The 16,503-nt window shown below is 41.6% G+C and overlaps 1 protein-coding gene across 4 annotated transcripts in view; it reads left to right on the top strand.

Moving 5' to 3' along the window:
• The window catches only part of SLF1 (SMC5-SMC6 complex localization factor 1), a 358,950-nt gene that overhangs the window by 242,472 nt on the left and 99,975 nt on the right, over positions 1-16,503 (top strand). For all 4 annotated transcript variants that reach the window (XM_029573230.1, XM_029573211.1, XM_029573221.1 and 1 more), the window contains one exon: positions 12,522-12,691. In XM_029573230.1, the coding sequence (XP_029429090.1) occupies positions 12,522-12,691 (170 nt within the window). The remainder of the gene's footprint in view (positions 1-12,521; positions 12,692-16,503) is intronic.

Below are 16,503 nucleotides of genomic sequence, written 5' to 3'. Positions count from 1 at the left end.
CCCAGGCCCCATTCCAACCCAGGAGAACAGGCTCTGCATTCCTTGGACTGCAAACGTGATCTAGCTTTCTATCTGGACCGCACGTTGGCCCATAGGAAATCCACTCAATTGTTTGTTTCCTTTGATACCACCAAATTGGGAAATCCTGTGGGAAAGCAGACCCTCTCCTCCTGGTTGGCGGAATGCATTTCTTTTTGCTACCAGCAAGCAGGCATTCCGCTACAAGACCATGTAAAAGCATACCTGGTCAGGGCCATAGCGACATCAGTAGTGCACCTCCGTTCGGTGCCGCTTGCTGATATTTGTAAGGCTGCTACCTGGAGTTCCCTCCATACTTTCGCAGCCCATTATTGCTTAGATAAGGCTGTCAGACAGGATTCCATCTTTGGCCAGCTATTCTATGCAACCTGTTTTCAGCTTCTCTTCCCAACATGCTTCCACTGACCCATTCAGGGTTCAGGATGCCCTCCTAACCAAATTTCCACCCCCTGTTGTTGTGCCTGTTGCATGTCTTTGGGTGCATTTGGTGCATTGCTTGGGCATCCTCAGCTCGGTACTCACCCATATGTGAGGACTACCATCCTGCTTGTCCTGTGAGAAAGCAGAGTTGCTTACCTGTAACAGGTGTTCTCACAGGACAGCAGGATGTTAGTCCTCACAAAACCCACCCGCCTCCCCGCGGAGTTGGTTCGTTTACATTTTCTTATTTTATTTTTCGCACGTACTTTTACTATAATACGAGACTGGAGGGGGACCCCTGCTGGATGCAGGGTCAGTGCATTGCTGGGCATGCCCAGTAGATGCCAATCAAAGTTCTAGAAACTTTGACAAAAGTGTTCCGTGATTGGGCTCCATCCTGATGATGTCACCCAAATGTGAGGACTAACATCCTGCTGTCCTGTGAGAACACCTGTTACAGGTAAGCAACTCTGCTTTTTCTGTCTAAAGATGGCACTGCCATCCTTCCGGTTCTCTCAGCACATAAACTTGGGGTCATTTTTTATGTGACTCTTCTTCTCTGTGCACATTCAAAACCTACTAAAGTGTGTCAGTTCTTCCTCTAATATTGCTAAAATCCATCACGTCCTTTCTAAGCATACTACCAAAATGCTCATTCACTCTCTTATAACCTCCTGCTTAGACAATTGCAATTTGTTCTTTGTGGACCTTCCACTGGAACAGTCTTTCTACTGCAATATATTCCAAATTCAGTGCACGACTTATATTTTTCAACTTTGCTGTGACCAAGTCACTACACTGCCTGCCTACCTGCTTCCACATACAGTTCAAGCTGCTCTTACTCGCCTATAAATGTATTCACTCTGCAGCTACTTATTAGCTATCATCTTTCTCTCTCCGTCTAAACCCTTCCTCATGAACTCCGTTTACCCAACAAGCCGCTGTTATCTGTGCCCTTCTCATCCATCGCCAACTCCCCACTCCATGCTTTCCACCTTGCTTGCCATATGCCTGGAATAGAATTCTTTAGTCTGTGTCTCATGCTTCCTCTCTGGTCGTATTCAAATCCTGTTTAAAAACTCAACTTTCTGAAGCTGATTTTAAATTCTAAGTATTTTTCTACAACAAATATACTTCCCACAGAAACTTGTTTGTCATGTATACCGTATTTTTCGCTCCGAAAGACACACTTTTTTCCCCACAAAAGTGGGGGGAAAATGTATGTGCGTCTTATGGAGCGAATATAAAAAAAACAACTAAAAATCTAACAAAACCCCCCCCACCCTCCTGACCCCCCCAAAGACCTGCCAAAAGTCCCTGGTGGTCCAGCGGGGGTCCAGGAGCGGTCCGGGAGCGATCTCCTGACCGTGGGCCGTCGGCTGCCAGTAATCAAAATGGCGCCGACGGCCCTTTGCCCTTACTATGTCACGGGCTACCGCTGCCATTGGTCGGCCCCAGTGACATAGTAAGGGCAAAGGGCCGTCAGCGCCATTTTGATTACTTGCATCCGACAAGTCCAGGAGATCGCTCCCGGACCGCTCCTGGACCCCCGCTGGACCACCAGGGACTTTTGACAGGTCTTGGGGGGGGGGGTCAGGAGGGTGGGGGGTTGTAGTAAATTAATTTGGCAGCTCTTGGGGGGGTCAGGCTGGTGGGGGGTTGTAGTTAATTTGGCAAGTCTTGGGGGGTCAGGAGGGTGGTGGGTTGTTAATTTAAAGGGTTGGGATGGGTTTTTTTTTTGGGGGGGGGGGTTCCCAGGGAAAGATAAAAGTTTTCTGATCTGGGGAGTGGACCGAAATGGCCCTCTCCAGACCCAGAAACAAAATGGGGAGAAAAAATTGTTGTGCACTCCCCTACTTTGCTCCATAAGACGCACAGACGCCCGGGGACAGAGCCAGTTTAGCACACTTTTTTTTTTTTTTTTAAATTTTCCTCCTCTGAATCCTAGGTGCGTCTTATGGTCAGGTGAGTCTTATGGAGCGAAAAATACGGTATTTGTCTTGTCTAGATTATAGGCTCCATTGATCAGGGTCTGACTCTTATGTGTACCTAAACAGCACTACATATATCTAGTAGCAGTTTAGAAATGATAAATAGTAGTAGCATCTACCACCTGCTCCAGAGGGGTAGTCCATGCAGCCAGTACTCTTTCTATGAAAAAATAGTTCTTGATGTTGCTCCTGTGTCTAACCTTTGAAGCTTTATATCATGACCTCTTGTTTCAGAACATTCTTTCCATTGAAATGTTTACTTTTTTGCCCTATTAATACATTTAGGTATTTTGAATATCTTTATCTTATCTCCCTGACTCACTTCTCCCCGACTCACTTCTCTTCTAGGGTATACATATTTTAAGTCCTTTAGTCACATCTCATAGGGCTTTTGTTCCAGATCCTGCACCATTTTCGTAGCCCTTCTCTGGATCATCTCCTCTTTGTCTACATCCTTTCAGATTTAAAGTCTCCAAAACTAAACACAATACTCTAGATCAAGTCACACAACAATCTGTACAACAGCATAATGCCCTCTTTTCTCTACTAGTTATGCCTTTCCTTTTATTTATTTATTTATTTATTTTATTTGTTTAAAAGCACTTATACTTTTGAAGCCTGGCACCCTTCCTACACTTACCACTACCTTGAAATCATTGAATATATTGCCCCGATGTCTCTTTCCTTTTTTGTGAACATTGGTATCTCACTCCCCATCGTGTACTGATCCTTTGGTTTTCTGCACCCCCAAATGTCTTTGTGTTAAAGCTTCACTGCAGTGCTATCAACCATTTCCCACGCTTTTTAAATTTGCTTCTCATTCTATTTACTCCATCATGTGTTCACCGTGTTGCAGATTTTAGTGTCATCCACAAAAGGACAAACTTTTCCTAATAACCCCTCTGCAATATTATTCACAAAGATGCTGATATAATAAGATGTGCAAAAATTAAGCTGATATAATAAGATGCACTTAAATTAATGTATTATATTGCTATAATGATAGTGCACATTGTTTGTGCATTAAAATTAGTTCTTTTTTTGTAACTTTCTGTTTATTATAGCAACCAAATATAAAACCACAGAATACAGACAAAACTGCCCAATTACATCTTAAGAACCAACATCCATCCTCCGCCATGCAGATTCATCAGATATACAATAGCAACACAACTGTAGGCATATCATAAGCCACCAATCATCTTTTTTTTTTTTTTGAAATCTATAATCCCCACTCCCCTCCCCCCCCCCTCCCCCCCCCCTTTCCCCAGTCCTCAAACTGTAGATATCAGCCATGAATAGATGTAGACCATTGTTAATAAGGTTTCCAGATTTTTTGAAATTTCACCAGCGCATCTTTGCTTAAGGCCGTCAAATGTTCCATGTGATAAATCCATTTCAGCCTTCGAAGAACCGCTGAGAATTCAGGAGCTTTATGTAATTTCCAATGCATAGCAATTTCGCCTCGCACCGCAAAAGCCAGCGCCCTAACAAAGGCACCAGATATCTGAGGCCTCTGCTCATCAGGAATATTCAACAACATTTCTTTCGGACTAAGTGGTAAGTCCTGCTGTAAAACCTGATTCAGCCAGGCCCCCGCCTGGGACCATAAAGGGGTGATAACTGGACATGTCCACCACATGTGGAAGAAATCACCCTCCAGTCCACATTGCCGCCAGCATAAGGAATCTGTACGTAACCCCATGGTCTTCAGTTTACAAGGAGATAAATACCAACGAAATAATATTTTATAACTGTTTTCTAACAATTGAGCAGCTATGGAGCTCCGACTGATAGCTTTAAAACAGGCTTCCCATTCTCCTTCTGAGAACGGAGCTCCCAAATCTTTTTCCCAGGCAGCTATATGTTTGACAGAGCTAGACACTGCCCCATTAAGTAGGGTATAAATTTTTGATATCACTCCCCGTATTACAGAGGCTTTTTCACAATAACCTTCGAAAAGCGTCTTACCCTTGAGCATATCCCCCCGAACCTCCTTAACAGATAAAAAATGGCGCAATTGTAGGTATGCATACCGATCAGCATCGGTCAAATGATAAAGTACACATAAATCTTCAAATGATTTCACTCCCTGATCAACCCACACTTGACCCAGTGTACCAAGGCCATTCTTAGCCCATCCGTGAAAGGTCTTCCCCTCCCTCCCAATAGCAAACGCCTCACAACCCTGCACCCGTGTGGTGAAGAAGTATTGCCTATCTCCCACCAGTAGTCGTCGCCACCTACGCCAAAGCAGCATTGTAACAGCAAGACACGGTGAGGAGCTTTGAAGATTAGGAGGAAGTCTACCCCCTCCCCATAATAAATCTTCTATCACTACCGGGTCCACCATAGCCCGCTCTATTCGGACCCAGGGTTTGGGAATTTTAGAATTATGAAAATCAACCACAGCTCGGAATTGTGACGCTAAATAATATTTCAACAAATTAGGTACCCCTAGTCCCCCTTCTAATTTATGCTGATACAGGATGACCCTTGATACTCGAGGTGGCCTCCGTCTCCAAATGAAGGAGAATATCTTGGCCTGAAGACGCTTTAAATAGGGAATTGGCACTGTACATGGCAAAGTCTGGAACAAATAAGCCAGACGCGGAAGAAAAGTCATTTTAATAGCCGCGATGCGGCCCAACCAAGTGAGAGTCAACCTATCCCAGGTCTGGAGATCTTTGTCCAACCGTTTACTAATCGTGACGTAGTTCATATCAAACAGAGCATTATAATCAGGACCCAGGTGCACTCCTAGATATTTAACCGAGTGCTTTGCCCACTGGAAGGGAAACTTCCGTCTCAATTGCTGGATCTCATCGAGGGATAAACATATAGGTAATATTTCCGATTTATCTGTATTGATTTTGAATCCGGAAACCTTTCCATATGCCTCCAGCCTCGGCATCAACCCCAGCAGCGAGTCTTCAGGTGCAGTTAGAGTAAATAACACATCGTCAGCATAAAGTGCTAATTTATAAGAACCAGAACCCACTGTGATGCCCTGAATACTTCTGTCAGATCGAATTATTTCCGCTAGGGGCTCTAAACAGAGCGCAAATAGTAAAGGGGACAAAGGACACCCTTGGCGTGTCCCTCTTTGCACCTCAAAATTCGCCGAGTAAGTCCCATTTACCTTAATGCATGCCCTCGGATTATGATATAGAGCCTGTACCCAGGTCAGAAAATGTCCCCCCAATCCCACCTTCCGTAATACCTGAAACAGGAAGGGCCAATGCACCCTGTCAAACGCCTTCTCGGCGTCCACCCCAAATAACACGGAAGGGATCTTATGAGATCGTGCATGATATATTAAATTCACTACTTTGCGAATGTTGTCACTCGCCATTCTGCCTGGCATAAAGCCAGCTTGATCCTCATGAACTAAAGTGGGAAGAACTACCTTAAGACGGTTAGCCAATATTTTCGCCAACAACTTCAGGTCGATATTAATAAGAGATATCGGCCGATAAGAACTGCAGCACATGGGATCTTTGCCAGGTTTTGGCAATATAGTAATACCCGCCACATTGGCCTCAAATGCTAACTGGCCATCTAGCCTAAGACTATTGAACATATTTACTAAAGGACCAGCCAATTCTTCCTTAAATTTCTTATAGAAAAAAGGAGTATATCCATCAATACCTGGTGCCTTACCCGATTTAAGGTCGGAGATAGCACTGGTAACCTCCAACAGAGATATAGGACGATGTATGCTGTCCGCCATGGATGCATCTATACAAGGCAGTTGAATCCCTTCCAAATAATCCACTATATCACCCTCAGTAACAATATCCTCCCGATTATATAAAGTAGCGAAAAAATGATTGAACTGAAGACCTATTCCCTCCTCATCCATTACAACAGTCCCATCAGCCGCTTTAATTTTAGTGATTTGTGATTGAGCAACTCTGGCCTTCAAAGCATGTGCCAAAAGTTTCCCCGCTTTGTTACCATGCTCATAATAAGTTCTTTTAGTCAGATCCATATGATATACAATTTCATCCGCATCAAGCTGCTGAAGTTGTTGTCTAAGATCACCCAGTGTAGCTAAAAGCCGCTTACTCGGAGTTATCTTATGCGCCCGTTCTGCGGACTCTAACTTTCCTTGTAACTCAAGGCGTTTCTTAGCTTTCTCCTTCTTATTGTGAGCCGCCAACGCTATTAATTTACCCCTCAATACAGCCTTGAGACATTCCCACAGTACTACGGGCGTGACCTCATCAGTGGAATTATCAAGCAAATAGTCCTGAATGGCCAATCTGAGTTCCTGTACCCTTTCTTTATCTTTGAGCAGCGAATCGTTCATCCGCCAAAATCTACGCCCCTTCTTTAATCCCGCTATCTTAAAGGACCACCACACCGGAGCATGATCAGACCATACAATACTGCCAATCCCCACATCAGTAGTGGCCCCTACTAGAGTGGTATCTATAAGAAAGTAATCAATCCTGGTATAGGAATCGTGGGCCTTTGAGTAAAAGGAATAATCCTTTTCTATTGGGTTACGATCCCGCCATACATCAATAACCTTCCATTTCCCCATAAATGAATGTAAGGCTTTCTGATCCACCAGTGAATAGTGTCCACCCCCCTTGGAACAGTCTTGCATAGGATTGGGGACTACATTAAAATCACCACCGACAATTAATCGCCCACTGGGGAGCCGTAACAACTGGGCATCTAGGCGATCCAAAACCTCCCTCTGATGCACATTAGCATTATATAGAGACACCAGAGTGTATACCGTCTGACAGATAGTCAGGGAGAGGATAATAAATCTACCATCCGGGTCACGGTAAACCTTATCGATATGAGCGGGAAGATCCCTAGAAATCAAAATACCAACCCCTGTATATTTCAACTGTGGCGTACAAGCCGCCAAGAAAATCTGAGGGAAATTGACTGAGTGTAATAAATGCTCATGCTTCTTACGGAGATGAGTCTCCTGGATAAGCAACACACTGGCCTTTAAAGAGAAAGCCTCCTTAAATAGACTCTTGCGTTTAGATGGATGGTTAAGACCCTTAACATTCAGGGAAATTATCTTTATAGGCATCATTAAGTAAGCACATCCACTTCCCCCCCATACACATTATGCTCCCCACAAAGATTCCTCCAGCAAACAAAACCCCCGACCCACATTTTCATAGCAAACCCATACTTTGACCCAGGGCGATCCGCGGCTCGACAGCCCACTATCCATCGCACAGCATATCGGAGGACTCCTAATCCCAACCCCCTATACCCCCACCCCCCTCCTTTCCCCCCCTTCCCCCCATTCCCCGTCCCCCCCAAACTGAACCCCTGCCGAACATACATCGACAGGATAATCTGAGAGGTAAGTGAGGTCCCCCTCCCTCCCCACCCCGTATCAGCCATTGAAACCATCAACAATAACAGATGTAAAACAGCACCCTTAAGTAAACAGGTTAGCACAAAATAATGAACAATCAAAGAGTCCCACAGCATATATCAGGAGCCCAACATGAAGAAATTGAAACTCGTCCAGCAGCCCAAGGCTGTAAAGGAAAAAAAACCCCGTGAGTAAGGGTCTCTGCATTTCAGTCCACACTATCAGTAGTTTCGCCACGGTCCAGAGACTTTCGTTGCAATCTGGAACCCGATTTCCCCACTCTTTGCCACCTGGGCCTTCCCGATCCCCCCATCTTCTGTCGAGGGAGCTCTGCAATGGGAAGAGGTAATCCCGCCGCTTCCAAAACCGAAGCCGCTTCCGCTGCGTTCTTGACCTGATGAGTGACGCCATCTTTAGTGAATGCTAGACCCGTAGGATATTGCCAACGGTATTTCAAATTTTCCTTACGAAGCAAAGAGGTCACAGGTTGTAAGTCCCGGCGTTTTTGAAGCGTGATCGCCGCTAAGTCATTATAAATTGACACTGTCAGTCCATCCCAACTGATATCACCAAGGGTACGTGCTTGCTGCATCACTGCCTCTTTGAGTCGGTAGCTGTGAAGGCAAGCAATGATATCACGGGGGACATTAGGGTTCGGAGCTCTCAGCGCTCTATGAGCTCGCTCGATGGAAATCTCCCCCTCAAACAGCTCTTGTGGTTCCGTGCGGCTGCCCAGAATATGCTTACACAAGTCCTGCACTACGCATCCGACCGCTTTATATTTATCCGTTTCAGGGATCCCTCGGATGCGGATGTTCGAGCGCCTGGAACGGTTCTCTAAATCCTCGAGTTTCAATAGAATTTCTTCATTTGCTGTTTGCACATCCATAACATCTGTTTTAAGGCGCGAAACTGCGATTGCCTGCCCCTCCACAATATTTTCGACATCCTCGACCCGCCTTCCAAAATCGCCAAGTTCAGAACGGAACTCTGTTAAGGCCGCTTGCATATCCGTTTTAATAGACTTTAAATCTTTTTGTATTTCAAAAAACCATTGTTTAAAATCCGCTTTCGTAGGTTCCGATAGCGGGCCCTCCAGACCCGATTCTATAGCGGCATCCATCATGGCAGGCAGCTCAGGATCTGCTCGTGCCGCCCCGTCCGCCATAACTTGAGCGCCAGAGTCCTGCACCACGCTTAGGGCCGCAAATCGGGAACCGCTCGGGTCATACGCAAAAGTTTTCAAATCCATGGATTTCTTACGATGTGTCATCACCGTGTGAACCGCAATCCTCCGGCGTAAACCAGAAGAGAAAAATTAGCCTGTAACGCTCAAAAAAGCTAATAAACAACGGGGTAGGAGAGGAGCTATCGCTTCAAGCGACCATGCTGAAGGGCTGACGTCACTTCCCCCCCGCATTAAAATTAGTTCTGATGTTGAAAGGGTTTTAATGCACCAAAAAATGGGCACTAAAAAGGGTACTAATTTGAGCACACTTTCCATGTAAAATGTATGGAAATGACCTGCATATGAAATTACTTTCAATGCAGGAAAGTATGCCGAAAATCAGTGCACTTTTTTACTTCACAATTAGCAATGATTTTTTATTATAGCCCTAGAGATGAAGTAAAATGTTAACTTACATTCATTTTTACAGAAAGTAAATGTAAGTTTAAAAAAAAATCTGCCACCTACAGACCTGAGCAACAATATTTAGTCCCCCATACATGAATACATTTATATCCCATTTTATCCAACCTGAAGAATTGCCCATAGCAGATTACAACAGATGAAAATACAATTAATAAAATACAATCCATACACAAGAATAACAATTAAACAGTATAAAATATAATCAGATCTGGGGTTCCAGGAACCCTATACCCAGGAAACACCAGGTCTTGAACACCTCGCTCCACCTGTCTACTCCCATACACTCACTAACCCACCCCTTCATCCACTCTGTAGGCTTCCTTATACTTACCTTTCCTGCTGGCTATTTTTTAAATGGTACTGGTTCAGCTTAAGTCAGTGATCTAAGTAGAACTGCTGCCATTTAAAAAATGGCCAGCAGTGAAGACAGGAGGAGCCTGTCTACAGGAAAGATAAGTATACAGGATCCTATAGGATGAGTGGGGGTGGGTTGGGAGCTTGTAGGGTCCCAAGGCAGAGTTCTTCTGACTTAGGGATCCTGGGCTGGACCACAGAGCCTCAGCTTACACCTCTAATCACTAAAATTAAAACCAATAGTAAAGTTAATGTGTCTTTTAAGTTTTCTAACATTTGATTACATTTTTTCTAACTACTGAGCAATCTGCATATAGTTTGCTAATTGCATTGGTAGTAAAGTATGGAGTTTTTGATGCAGTAATAAAGAAAATGGGCACTAAAGTTCCGTGCACTTCTTTTCTGGTAGTACTTTTATTACATCAGCTTCATAGATATTGAACAGAACTAGTTCCTGTATTGATCCCTGTGACACTCTACTCATCACCGTTCTTTCTTCAGTGAAGTCAATTTTCCACCATGCCTTGTCTATCCCACAACTAGTTTCTAATCCAGTCCACCTCATTAGGTCCCATCCCTAGATTGCTCAATTGATTTATGAGCATCCTATGCAGGACTATATTGAAAGCTTTGCTCTTAAATAAACTAGTGTGATTGCCATGTTTGCTTATATGTGCAGAAATAAAGGTCAACCAAAAAAAATGAAAGGTGATAGATTTTTATTAGATTAACTTAATACATTTAGGAGGTAATTCTTAAATTGAATACAGGGCTGAAATATTTTTAAAGGGATATCCTATGTGGGTTTCCCTTCAAAAATCCAATCAGAGGAAGACAGAGTTTTAGTATCCACTTTGAAGAAGGTGCACATTTATGCAAAGAAATTACATGTGGGGCTTTCAGAATTAAAGCCCTGCACATACTTTCCCTCCACCGACCTAACTATGCCCCTTTTTTGATGTGGGTAAACCATGTGTAAAGCAATAGTACTTTAACCTATAGTCAGGTGGGCAATATCTAGCACAACCTAACTTTTGTTTTGACTAGTTTTAGGACAGAATTGAAATCCAAGTATGCCTCATCCATCATCTACTCCCTGTCTATTTTTCTGGTCATTCAACTGAAGAAATTGATCAGATTTATCGGATACAATCTCCCTCTACTAAAACCATGTTGCCTCAGAGCCTGCAACATACTGGATTCAAAATGCTTTGCTATGCTTTACTTAAGGGCAGGAACAATAGTCATCTGGAGAGGAGCAGCAGCAGGGAATGGAGGAGAGAATAAAATAAAGATATTTAAAAAAAAGTTATTGCTCATTTATTTCTTTAAATTTTTTGAGCATCACTTCAAATTTCTCCAGTGTTATAAATGACCTCATATAGGATGGAATACTATGTTTGTATGTATGTATTTATTTATTTTGAAGATTTATAGGCTTCCTGTGCTGAAGCTCTAGGCGACCCACAACATAACATATAAATAAAATACATAAAATAAAACAAGATACAGGAGGCTAATCACCTCAGTCACAATGTACACAATGTACTGTTGTTACTATCATAGACTAATCAAATCCGCTGAGTGTGAAATAATTTTACTGTTCTGCTGACTTGGTTGTATTCAGGGAGGAATTGTAAAGAAGGTGTTAAAAGAATTTCAGAACTTAACAATATCATTTTTAATTGAGGGTGAGTTTAGCTACTTAGTTTCAGCAAATATTGCACAGTAAATAGAAGGTAGAGCTTTCATTTTACATGAACACTGACATATTACCAAAAGTCTGATTGTTTAGAACTGAAATTTGTAAGTGAAAATCAAGTTTTGTCCTTTCCATTAGCTTCATTATTCATCTGAAATTGCATATGTTGAAGACTGTGTGTTAATGAGCATTGTAGCATGGAGGTCTCTACATATATAGCAACAAACCAAGATTTTCCATAAGAAAAGTGGTAGAAGGCAAAGACTAGATAGGAACAGTCTTAAAAATACAAAATCCAAACTACATGTGTCTGATTTTGTAATTTCTAAATCACCTCTCTTGATTTGTTAATATAGATTTGATAAAATACTGTTTCAGATAAGTATTGAATAATTGTTAGGAGAAATTGGGTGCCATGCCAATTACATTTCAGTTTCAATTGAGATGATCTTTAGGGGGAAGCCTAAAATCATTGAATTAGGGGATGTACTAATTATTTCAACAAGGTTTTTTATTATTCTTTTTACTGTCACAGTTCTATTAATATAGGACCTCATTCAGCAAGTTTTGAGCATTCACATAAATCAAGCAAAATAAATGGTATTGCAATGTGCTGTTTAGTTTTTAATACTTCAGAAAAGTATGGGGTGGTTGGCCTGGCATCACATTTCTGGCACAGGGAAGTAAAGTGACCGACTGCCAAGGATACCCAGGGTCTGAGCTAATATATAGAGAGTTTCTTGACTTATAGAGTATGCTAGCCATTAGACTACCCCTTCTCAACAATTATATGAGAAAGAGTGTACTAATTATGTGAGGCTTTGTCTCTTAAGCTTAGTTTAATTTTCAACTTGGACTTCAATCAATGAACATATTTAGTAAAATACAAAATTGTAAAAGAACAAGTTTACAACAGTTATTCTGGGCCATATATATGCTTTACCACTTATTTAAATGATGCAATTGAAACTGTGGTTAACAAATATTATCTCCCATCAGGTTTCTTCATACTTGTCTGCTGTAGGCAAAATGGGTATGTGCAAGACAGAAATTGCACATAAAAAAAAAAGAAATAAAATGGGGCCATGGCCTCAGCCAGAGTCTCAGAGGGTATTACTGATGCTAAATGGTGAGAAGCAAAACCATTCCGAAGTGCTGCCTGATCTACCGTAAGTAATACCAATAACATCACCATTTTTATTCTGCTTTGGGGGACAGCTTGTGACCTGACATATTTCCTGAACTTTATCTGACCTGTGTTGTTGTCTGCAAATGACTGTGACTGGCAGAAAGCTTTATTTTTAAAACCTATAGCATAGGCAAGCTTTTCCTTAAAAAGCATAGATAGCAATTCTACTTGAATGCACATACATTTTATTTTAATTTTTTTTTACTATTAATGTAAAGTACTTTCAGGAGAAACAAATCTGCATGTCTAGTGCTGGGTGTGTTACATCCATTGAGTTCTAACAAAGAGTGGTCATCGATTTAGGTGTAAGTGTGTTGTAAAAAACCAGTAGCAACAGAATTATGCAGTCAAGTTGAATTATTATTTTCAAGATTATGTAGCACTGTAAAATGACACATGTTAGAATGCCCCTTTTTATAGATGTTGCAGTTTGAGAGCCCTTTTTACCGTTATTACTGATCATTCAAGTGATGGCCAGTAATAACATAATTTCTGCTGAATGTGCCTTTTTAAGAACAATAATATATAATTAACTACAAGTTCCATGGGGTCCATTTGGCAGTCAACCAAAGCCATAGTTGATTCCATCTTCCAGCATAGCATATTAGGACAATACTGGAAGAAAAGCAAAAATAGGCATCAAAACCAGGCAGAAATGTGACTGACAGCTATTCAATTTCTTAATATACTTTTATTTTTTTAGTAGAAATTGTAAGTTATTAATAGACAGCATTGATGTGCCCCATAGCAAATTATAAAAGGGCTATGAAACCACATCCTTTGTGAAATGAGGCACTTTTTAAGTGGCTGTATCTGTCAGAGACTATTAGAAAGAGGCTAATAAATATCTTTCCTCACTTCAAGAAGGTTTTTGTATTCCTCATCTCTAAATTATTTTTCTATTGTAATTTTTAGAGATTTTTTTCTTTTCCTGATTAGTTAAATAAATGTTTGGACTCACCATGCTTCTCTGGATCTACCTTCTAAGATCTGCTGGGTAATTCCAAGGGACCCAGATTGGCCACTATCAAACACAGGATGCTAGGCTCATTGATCTGAATCATCATGGCACCTATGTTTTTATATAATAATTGTAGACATATCTGTCTCCGACAGTGCTGGAGAAGAATGGTTACAAATTGGAAACATGAAAAATGCCATGGTGGTATCTTTTAAATTAAATTAATTTTCAACTAATTCTAAGAACCATAGATATGAGAAATGGCTGGATTGCTCAGCCAGAAATTTAGAAAATCACTATTTGTATCATTCAGATTTAACCAAAATTTGCCAAGTATGAAGCACTGCCACTTTATCGCATAATTTAAGTTGCCTCAGAATAGCCATTTTGTTTACTAATGATGTCATGAGTAACATACATGTCTTCTGCCAGTGTAAGGTAGAAGATTTTTATCTGGGTGGGCCAGTGAGTGTTTTTTGTTCATTTCCTCTCCAGCAAGTAGGCTAGCCTGTCCATCATTGGCTTTTGTACACTGCTGCTAGATCTGCAGTATATGTTGTTATGTAATAGTATTGCAATACAGCTGTTTATTCCTTAAACTGTGATGTTACTCTTGAGCCAATCTCCATGGAACCATGCAAACCGCTGCCATTGAAATCCATAGGATTTCCTAGTGGAATCCTTTCGTGAAGCTAATAAAGCCCTAGACACATAGGTAGATCAAAGGATTTGAAAGATCAACCTCTCAACATCTAGGTAGCAAGAGCTAGACACTTGATGTTCAAATGATGCACCATGCCTTGATCTTGAATAATGAGGTCTGGGAAAGCCTCCAGACTGATTGGTTCGCTAACGGACATTTCCCTGAGAAGGTGGAACCAGATATGTCTCATTCAAAAGGGAGCTATGAGAATCATGATCCTTCTCTTAGCTTCATAAGTGTCTTTGACACTAGTGGTATCAGAGGATACGTATACGGAAACCCTCTGTCCCAGTGTAGGGTGAAGTTGTCGGAGGCCAGCTTGTCCTAGCCTATTTTAGGGACCAGAAGAATAGAATCTTCCTATTCAGAAGAGATACAAACAGATACACAGCAGGAGTAGGTCACTGGAGGAAAATATAACTTGCCACTCTACTGTCCAGGGACCAATTATGTGGTTTAAGGATCCAACTCAGTCTGTCTACTAGGACATTCTTCATATCTGCCAGATACGTTGCCCTGAGAACCATCCCTTGAGAGATGGCCCAATCCCACAATTGGACAGTCTCCTGACACAGGAGGTATGATCCCATGCCTCCCTGCTTTTTAATGTACATCGTAGCCTGGCTGTCAGTTTGAGCTAGGATTATTTTGTTGGCCAACAGATCTCTGAAAGCTATTTGTGCATACCGGATCGCCCGTAAGAACATAAGAACATGCCATACTGGGTCAGACCAAGGGTCCATCAAGCCCAGCATTCTGTTTCCAACAGTGACCAATCCAGGCCATAAAAACCTGGCAGGTACCCAAAAACTAAGTCTATTTCATGTTACCATTGCTAGTAATAGCAGTGGCTATTTTCTAAGTTAACCTAATTAATAGCAGGTAATGGACGTCTCCTCCAAGAATGTATCCAATCCTTTTTTAAAAATAGCTATACTAATTGCACTAACCACATCCTCTGGCAACAAATTCCAGAGCTTAATTGTGCGTTGAGTGAAGAAGAACTTTCTCCGATTAGTTTTAAATGTGCCACATGCTAACTTCATAGAGTGTCCCCTAGTCTTTCTTTTATCTGAAAGTCTAAATAACCGATTCACATCTACCCATTTTAGACCTCTCATGATTTTAAACACCGTCTCTTCTCCAAGCTGAAAAGTCCTAACCTCTTTAGTCTTTCTTCATAGGGGAGCAGTTCCATTCCCCTTTCCATTTTGGTCAACCTTCTCTGTACCTTCTCCATCGCAATTATATATTTTTGAGTTGCGGCAACCAGAATTGTACACACTATTCAAGGTGGGGTCTCACCATCGAGCGATACAGAGGCATTATGACATTTTCCATTTTATTCACCATTCCCTTTCTAATAATTCCCAACATTGTGTTTGCTTTTTTGACTGCCGCAGCACACTGAACCGACAATTTCAATGTGTTATCCACTATGACGCCTAGATCTCTTTCTTGGGTGGTAGCACCTAATATGGAACCTAACATTGTGTAACTATAGCATGGGTATTTTCCCTATATGCATCACCTTGCACTTATCCACATTAAATTTCATCTGCCATTTCGATACCCAATTTTCCAATCTCGCAATTTCTTCCTGCAATTTATCACAATCAGCTAGTGATTTAACTACTCTGAACAATTTTGTATCTGCAAATTTGATTACCTCACTCGTCGTATTTCTTTCCAGATCATTTATAAATATTTTGAAAAGTAAGGCTCCCAATACAGATCCCTGAGGTACTCCTCTGCCCACTCCCTTCCACTGAGAAAATTGTCCATTTAATCCTACTCTCTGTTTCCTGTCTTTTAGCCAATTTGTATTCCACGAAAGGACATCACCACCTATCCCATGACTTTTTATTTTTCCTAGAAGCCTCTCATGAGGAACTTTATCAAATGCCATCTGAAAATCCAAGTACACTGCATCTACCAGTTCACCTTTATCCACATGTTTATTAACTCCTTCAAAAATGTGAAGCAGATTTGTGAGGCAAGACTTGCTTTGGTTAAAGCCATGCTGACTTTGTTCTATTAAACCATGTCTTTCTATATGTTCTGTGATTTTGATGCTTAGAACAATTTCCACTATTTTTCCTGGTACTGAAAGGCTAACCGGTCTGTA

This window comes from Rhinatrema bivittatum, chromosome 1 (genome assembly GCF_901001135.1).
Source record: "Rhinatrema bivittatum chromosome 1, aRhiBiv1.1, whole genome shotgun sequence".
In the NCBI taxonomy this organism is placed as follows: Eukaryota; Metazoa; Chordata; class Amphibia; order Gymnophiona; family Rhinatrematidae; genus Rhinatrema; species Rhinatrema bivittatum.
The sequence above is the reverse complement of the archived record's forward strand: the minus strand, read 5'-3'. Positions and strand labels throughout refer to the sequence as shown.